General features: G+C 40.7%; 1 protein-coding gene across 1 annotated transcript in view; it reads left to right on the top strand.

Annotated features, from left to right (window-relative positions):
* The window catches only part of LOC117519959 (androgen receptor-like), a 46,583-nt gene that overhangs the window by 37,443 nt on the left and 74 nt on the right, over nucleotides 1–9,066 (top strand). Inside the window, exon 9 of the mRNA XM_034181252.1 lies at nucleotides 8,879–9,047. Within this exon, the coding sequence (XP_034037143.1) occupies nucleotides 8,879–9,043 (165 nt within the window). The 3' untranslated portion in view covers nucleotides 9,044–9,047. The remainder of the gene's footprint in view (nucleotides 1–8,878; nucleotides 9,048–9,066) is intronic.

A 9,066-nucleotide genomic window follows, 5' to 3' on the forward strand; every position in this document is an offset into this window, starting at 1 on the left:
CCCTAAATGTCCGCAGTATGACTCACACTGTAGAAAAACTTCTTCAGCATAGAATTGGAGCATGAAAACATAACTATAGGTGTGTGTAAACCAAAAACAGTGTATTGTGTTCACACACAATACACAGATGTCAGTAAATACTGAAGCCAGAGAGTAAAATCTGGATATACACAGTAGTATTTGATCCACTTGAGGAGTATTTTCTGAAAATAATTGGAAGTGCCTGCTCTGACCTTTGACCCAGATGAAATGACCCTCAACAGGTCAGCAACGTGATTCCATTGTAGAGACGGGTTTAACAGCATGTAAAGAATCACAGTCCAGTATCCATCTTTTAAATGACGGTGACGTGCTGCAGAAGGCTCATGCTTTTTGTATGTTGGGGCGGGGAGGTTAGCTGTCGCCAAAATCGAGACTATATGACCAGTTTAAAAACTTACAGAGAGGGGAGGTGGCATAATGGCCCATGCACTGTAAGAAACAAAAATTACTTTTCAGTTTCCTCTAATCCTGCCTTCTGTTTCGTCCTATGAATTATTGGACATTTTGCAAGTGTTTTTTCCATTAAAATACATTAGTGTAAAGTTACACAGGAAAAGGAAAAACTCTTGAGTAAAGCCTTTCACAGCTCTCAGACTTGTCAGTCTGTGATGACGGGTCACATGTTGACATTGCTGCAATTTAAAGGGGTCAGAAGTTAAAAAGATTTTCACCCACTGGCCAACAGCTAGAATACTAGCAGCAGTATTAGTTTAGAACTGCAGAGGAACCCAGTTTGCACAATTTACAAGCAAAGACTGCTGCAGAAGAGCTTCTGTAATTTGTCAGTGCAGGCCAGCTGCTGTTTGAGGATTTATAATTTAAACCTGAAAAAGTCAAGAGTTGTGTTAACTGGAAGACATTTTCTGCTGAATACAGGGAAAAGTGTTTAGAGAGTGACGGAAGAGGGTTGAGCAGACTTTGTTTGTCCAAAAGAAAAACTGAAGAAGCCTGACTGAATCTGCTCTGTGGTGCTTCTGTGTTTGCATGAGGGGCCCTATCTTGAAACTTTACAGTGCAGCACATAGCGTGGGTGTATTCGGGGTGTTTCCAAGTCCACTTTTCTATTTATGAGGCAGGAATTTTAGCATAAAGTAGAGCACAGTGCGCAAAGGGATTGAACATTGCTATCTAGATGCCAAACTCAGAAGTGAGGCGTTTCCTGGTAAGGAATGCAGACCTGGCAACTGGCTTGCTTACAAAGTACAGACCCAGCAAACCCGGCATGAAAACGAAAGAAAAGAGTTGCGCCCTCACAAACCGTGACAAACACAGCTTCAGCTTCCAATTTTTACCCTGATGACGCACGATCAAACAGGTTTAAAGCCATAGTCACTACAACGACCCTGTTTAAAGAAGTTTTGAACCCGTTAAGACTGCGAATACCCAGAAGTTATCACATACTAGCAAGGATTTTCAGAATCTGGATGAAATTTTTGAACAGTTCAAAAATTGGATCCCAATTTCAAATGTGGCACCGTTGACAGCCGTAACTGACCATATACCAAGTTTGCTCAAGATGGCCAAAGATGGATCAATAAGTTACTTCAAAACGTGTTCCGATTTGCTATTTGGGATTAAATGGGAAGGAATGGCACTATGTGGAATTGCCCTGTAAGCTAAAGGCTAAATTAAAGTGATGTGCTCATTATTTATGTTGTATTACCACAGTCTTGTGATGATGGTCTATGGTTAAGCGTCGGGCTTCAGATTAGAGGATCCTCAGTTCAAAACCCAGCCAGACTGGAAAATCAGTAAGGGCCCTTGGGCAAGGTCCTTAATCCCGGAGTTGCTCCTGGTGTGTAGTGGCTCCTTGCATATCAGCACCCTGATATCGGTGTGTGAGTGTGGCTGTGTCAATGAGTGAATGTGAGGGATCATTGTAAAGCACTTTGAGCTTCTGATGCAGATGGAAAATCGTTATATAAATGCAGTCCATTTCATATTTCATTCATATATAAGATTTCTCAATGTTTGCAACTCAGCTAAATACTGGTCAGATGTAATCCCCGGCTTCTGGTCACAGAAGAAAAACTTGTGTTTTTCAAATGTTATACAAATAATGAATGTTTATGAGTTCAATGGTACGAATATTTCATGAGCATTATTCCAAACCATTCAAGGCGGCTTCGCCTCCTTGAATGGTTTGTTCCAGCTTTCACCGAATTAAATATTCGTTCCATTGAAAGAATGTAAAAACATTCATTACTTGTTTCATATAACGGCAAAAATCGATCCTTGTCATTTGATATTTTATTAATTTATAAAGAACAGAAAAGGGACTTACATTTTGGTGTTCCACTGCTGCTAAAGTCCAACACAAACTTTAAATAGGAGTCCAAATTGTGACGTTTGCACTGACTTCATACTCCCCCCCCCCCCCCCCCCAAAAAAGACTTTGTGTAGTTCCTCAGTCCAGTGAAAAATCACGTCAGCTTTTCATCTGAACAGCTCTTCATGCCTCCAGATGGCTTACAGTGCTGTCCCGCTAGTGTGAGCGTGAGCGTACACATTCCTTCCATGTGAAGTGATGCTGTGTTTGTGTCGCACAATGGCAGGCTGTCTCCGGAAGTGGTCACATCCTGTAATAACACACAGGGGTTCAAACGAGCTGCACCGCCCCATTAACTTCTACACATTTGTAGGTATTATTGCAATAAATATACCAGACTCCCCCCACCCCCCAATAATATCCATGTAATATTACCTGGAAACACTGACAATGTACAAAAGGGGAGGTGATGGTCTAGTGGTTAAGCAGTGGGCTTGAGACGAGAGGATCCTGGGTTCAAACCCCAGTCTGGCCAGACAATCACTATGGACCCCCTTGGGCAAGGTCCTTAATAAAGTTGCTCCTGGTGTGTCGTGAGCACCTTGCATGGCAGCAACCTGACATCAGTGTGTGGGTGTGTCTGTGTGAATGGGTGAATGTGAGACATCATTCTAAAGCACTTTGAGCTTCTGATATAGATGGAAAAGCACTTTATAAATGCAGTCTCTATAAATAAATATAGTCCAAAAAAAAAAAAAAAATCTCCCTGTGTTTGAAAAGGGGAAATAACAAATCTTGCCTTTTCATCCTGATCTGTTCCAAAATTTAATGTGTTATTTTTTGGCCTATGCTGCATAAAAATGGCCCTGGTGGTTTTTGCATAATTCTGCTGTGCGACTCAGACAGACAGACTAATGTGCACTAATGAAACATAAGGTCCTTGGCAGAGGTAGTAAATGAATCTATAAAATGTGAGAGAAGTATTTTAGCTAACTATTGCCCACTCGAGGATAATGAGATGCGGTAATGTTCCATTTTCATGCAATAAAGTGATGTGAAATGTTAAGAAAAGAAACCAAAACAGTTTACCCGCTGAGATTAGACTTTTAAAATCTGAATCGTATGTTCTCTGTCTTTCTTTCAGCTAGTACTAGAGCACCACGCTCGCAGAGCACAAACCTCCACCAACACTAGTTTCCAGTTCCACCAAATTTTACCTTGGAAAATATTGTCAAGGTCAAAGTTGTGTTTTGTTGTTGTTGTTTTTTTTTGTTTTTTTTTTACTTTTTCGGTTTCTGAATTCTTTGTCAGATAATTTTCACAGAACATTGGTTATCTCTGCTCTGCACAATTTGTCATTACTTTTTGGCGCTTGGTTTCTGACTGATAACTGGAAGACAGACAAACAGGCATAAAATTGGAACCTCCACCCAATTTTGGCAGTGCAGGTAAATCCATCACAGAAAAATGAGAGTGATTGAGGCACTTTTGTTTGAGCTATAATGCAAAATGTACATCAAATGGGCTTTTCAATATTAAATTCAAATGTCCACAAAATCCACAGTCCAGATCAGATCCAGATCAAACTTTGTTAGGTGATAGTGAGTGTCAGTCTGCACCTCACTTTCAAATATGAGAGTGATTGCACGTTTGATTAAGATATAATGTAAAATATATATTAAATTTTTTTTCAATGTTAAATTTAAATGGCCACAAAATCTGTCATCTGTATCAGATCCGGATTAAACTTTGTCAGTCGATAAAGGATACCATCCTACATAACACTCTCAAATATGACAGAAATGTGATCTTTTCTGACAGAGGTATGAATTTTTGAACATTTGTTCAGTGTTAAAGATAAGGATTTTTCCAGTTTTCCAAGATTTTTCCTAACTTTGCTCTTTGACCTATGACCTTGAAAATTGAATCAGTTCTTGCTTATCAGGATATGAATCCTCAGTAAAAATTTCATATGGAAATATGAAGAATTATTGGCTCCAGGCTGCTCACCATCAAACAAGTAAACAAACAGACAAACAAAGAAACAAACATAACCTCCTCCAACTTTGGTGGGGGAGGTAAATGTTTGTTTTCTATTATTACATTATGTGGTTACTGAAATTATGGTCTGGTCAGGACTAATCGGGAGATTGCATGCGTCAGTGCGCATGCCCGGAAGTAGCCCTAGCACAGTGCATCATGGGACAGTCTGTATGCCTACTGCCGGTGTTCTTTCGAGATGAGGTGCGTCGTTGAGATGAGGTTCCTCGCGTAACTGCATATGTGTGCACTGAAAAAATTACTTGACGAAGTTCGCTTATTTTGATGGGCAAGTAAATGTATAAATTGTTCATCCGAACGTAGTAATGTATAAAATCTACTCACTATAAAACGATAAGTATTTTCAACCTGGAGTTAGCTTATTTCGACAGGCAAAATAGACATATACATACATTTATGCTCCTAACGTAAAATACAGAAAATGTTTTACTTGCGAGGTTATAAATACACTGAATACAATTAATAAAAAAAAAACTTTGACGGAAAAAAACAAACAAAATGTCGAGCGAGTTACATCATCTCCCCATGTGCAGTTGCGCGAGGGACCTCATTTTGACGGGTGACGTCTTCAAGTCTGGGGTAGAGCGATATGCGCACGCATGCGCAGTATGCAACTCATCTCGACATTCACCTCATCTCAACGGGACACCGCCATTTATGGTTGTAAACAAAGATGGATGCGATACTTTTAAGCCAATTTTGGACTCAGAAGATGTACATGGAGCTGTTATTAACTCACCACTCAAGGCAGTAACAGTAACGGGACTAAAGAGCAGCCTAAAGATCATCTTACCATCCTCCTGTCTCCATCTGTCCACATAATGATGTAAACATTTAATTCCTTGAATGGGTGAAGGGATATTCATCATTTTGATGCTAAGAATGCATCCTTTGATGAACCACAAATCTACTGAAGATTGGTCACACTAATGACTACTTTCTGGAGCAATAGGTCAACTTCATTAGTAATCACAACACATCATCACCGGAACAGTCAACTAAATTTGTCAGATGAAACGAGATGAAATATGTTCGTCAACAACCCTTTTTCCCATGACTAAGACGAGACGATGATGAGACGGCACCAATGTTCTAAAAACACTGACTAAAACTGTAAATGTGCGTTATTGTTGACGAATAAAAACAAGGCAAAAATGTTTTGCAAAAAATAAACAAAAACTCCCTCCTCGTTTTCGTCTACTGCACAAGAAGAAACACAACATCCAGTCCAGCTGTCACGTGTTTGTGCCAGGAGTTCTTCTGCTGTACTGTAGGCTACGTTACGTATCCTCTCGCTGTGCGATTCGGTGAGAATCGTCCACCGCTTCACATGGACAGTTTTTATTTGTTCGTCATTAACGTGCCTTTTTTTTGTCTGGCAGCCAACGATGCAGATCTCTGCCGTGGACTGGAACATTAATATCTCCTGCTTCTCTGGTTCCTAAACTAAAGTTACTCTCCCTCATGAAAATAATAATAATAACTAGGACTGCAAGCAGTCATATACAGGCCCTCGTTCCGCGTGACTGCCTACCCAGACCAGCGCGTCCCCTTGTGACCAGATGTGGGCATGTGCGTACAGGGGCAACCACTCATCCCACAGTTCAAATTTCAAGCAAATCACGCAATGCATGAAGGAGTTATGACATGTTGATGGTTCATCCACTAGGGGGCGTACAGAGCACAAACAGAAGGGGCAGGTGTGTTCAGGGGCCAACTGTCATCACACATGTGAAGTTTCAAGTCAATCAGGCAAAGCATGAAGGAGTTATCATGAGTTGATGTTCCATGGCGAAGGTCCAAAATGGCGGCGCCATAGCGGCCACACCCTTCAACATAGAGAAAAGCTTTGGATAACTTTTGATCAGTATCATCTCTGGATACTGTGAAAGAAATTTGAAGTGCATTGGACAAAATCCCTAGGAGGAGTTTCTTCAAATACAATGTGCAGAAATCACGCCAAAATGACAAGAAAATTAAAAATGGCCAACTTCCTGTTTGGAGTAGACCAACAGTGCAAGAGACGTTTTTGTACATCTATGCGAGTCACACGTGTACCAATTTTCAACTCCCTACTCCAAAAAAAAAAAAAAAACCCTATGGGGAGGGGTTTTTGAAAGGTTTAAGGGGGCGCTATTGAGGCATTTTGCCCTGCCCATGGGCGACGCCCCTATGAATTGTAAGAGGTTGTCGTGCTTGACCTGTGTATCAATTTTCATGATGATATGACAAAATTAAAGCTGTCAAAAGGAAGAACGTAATTTCATGACGAAGGGGCGATATTCAGCACGCCGCCACACGGACGCCGTTACTCGTAACTACAAACTAAAGTTACTCTCCCTCATGAAAATAATAAGAATAATAGTGATGATATCATCCACTCCATGTTCTTGTGTGTTGTGGGATTTGCTCTACGGCTCTCTGCCGAGTAAAGGTGGAAAGACGGATCATTCACATTACATCAATCATTACATCAATAAATTCAAAGCAAATCGCCGTTTTAAATAAAACGACACCTCTTTCCAAACGCTGTAAAACAGAGAGCATACTACAACTGAACAAAGCTGTTTTTCCCCAAAATGAGATGTCCTCCGTGCCGTCGGAGAGAACTTATCCCGGTGTCAAAATGTTAGCGCTCCAGTCGGACCACAACCAGCATTGTAGGGGAGACCGGGGCCAAAGTAACATTTTACATTTATATCCCTCTGAATCTGCTCCGCTGTGAGTCTAGCGGTAAGAGTCATATTATATAACACCAGTTTTTATTGGTGTCTCTAATAAATATAAAACATCAGAACAAGTGCATCATTTGTAAATGTGTATTGAATAAACAAACAAGATACTTTTTTAGCAAAGTTGCATTGAAGATTCATTCATTCAGTTCATTCAAGATGTTTGTTCTTCCAGACATTTAATCAATATTTCAGCTGTGGAACACAAGTCAACTGGAATGAATAAACAAAAATTATCTCTGAAATAAATAGAAAAAGCCTAAAATGTTTCGACGAAAATACCTTGAGTTCTTGTTTGGCAAAAAACTAGACTAAACTGTTGAGACTTTTAGTCGACTAAAACATGACTAACAAAAATGATATGCGAATGACTAAATGTGACTAAGACTGAGAATGAACTTTGACACAAGACTAAGACTAAATTGAAAAATGGGCGACAAAATTAACACTAATCTCCAGAGCAAGCTTTGGAATGCTTTTTATAGTAATGTCACTGAAGCATGTTGGGGCGGAGAAGAACTGGTCACATTGACCTACTTTTTCAGAGAACACAGTTCGACCTGGACAGTAATGATATACGAGGGTAGGTTGAAAAGTTCTCAGCCTCACCAAGAAGGGTTGTCAGGATACTCCTAGTTCCTGGTTATTTTTCAACATAGTCCCCCTTCACCTCAATGCACTTTGTCCAGCGGTGCTCCAACATTCAGATGCCTTCATGGTAGAAGGCTTCATTTTGGTCCTTCAGGTAGGACTCTACAGCCTTAATGACATCATCATCCGACTCAATGTCAATGGCAATGAGGTGTCATGCCCTTTTTATGCAGATATTTAATCACCACACAAGCTTCTTTTGTGTCCATTTTTGGATCTTCACTAGATCTGAAGACTTTCAAAGAGCCTCACCTAAAAATAAATAAAGACAGACGCATGAATGTTAGTGCATAACCATACAAGGCATAATAGTTTACAACTGCATCATAGATTTGGAGATGCTGCCCTGCCTTCTAGGTCAGGCCGAGAACTTTTCGATCTACCCTCATATACAGAGTCTCACCTGAACAGACCTATAAGATATTTATCATTTTGCGTATTGAAGCCTGTTGAAGTGCTAAGACGCATTATGTTATGTGTGAGTAGATTTTTCTTTATTTCTTTCTTTCTTTCTTTAGTGAAAGGAATAAAGATTCAGTCCTGGAATGTGACGACCACAGTGCCAACAATAACTCCTTGTTAAAAGGATGAAGCAGAAACTTCTGCCTTAACAGCTCTCCACAAATTGAAGAGTTTTACTGTGTTTCCACTCTGGCTGGACGTTGCCAGGCAGCGTAATCGTAGGTGTTTTCCATCAGCTGTCTGAGGAAAACCACCTGCTGTGACACCACTGATTGGGGTGCGGCCAGACGTGCGGTATGCTTGGTGGTGTATCTTTGCTTATTTTTTTATCCTACGGTTTCGCCATTTAAGACTCTGCCTTGTGTGTGTCCTCGTCACATCTTAGATATTTTAATTCCTTCTGAGCTGCGGGCCAGACAGGAACGGTCTGACTCAGGCCGTCTAGGCAGAAAAACCACACTTCAGGTTCCTCATCTATGCGGCTTACGCGTCATTTTGTTTAAATTGCCTCTTTTTAAAACAGGCTTTAGTGTAATTTGTTTTTTCCTCTCACATGAGCAGACTTTGTTCTTTTTCACTGATACACACTTAAAAATGCTTCGCTGTCACCGCTAACAACTCACACGTAATCCCTGCCTCTTTGTGTCTCTTCACCTGTCAGATTGTGAGGAAGCTGCACCAGTTCACCTACAACCTGTTCGTCGAGGCTCAGTCCCTGCAGACACGCGTCAACTTCCCAGAGATGATCTCAGAGATTGTGAGCGTCCATGTGCCTAAAATCCTGTCAGGCATGGTCAAACCCATCCTGTTTCACAGTAAAGCTTAATCTCCATGTTTGTCCCACCTGGG

The sequence above is a fragment of the Thalassophryne amazonica genome, chromosome 11 (genome assembly GCF_902500255.1).
Source record: "Thalassophryne amazonica chromosome 11, fThaAma1.1, whole genome shotgun sequence".
Classification (NCBI taxonomy): domain Eukaryota; kingdom Metazoa; phylum Chordata; class Actinopteri; order Batrachoidiformes; family Batrachoididae; genus Thalassophryne; species Thalassophryne amazonica.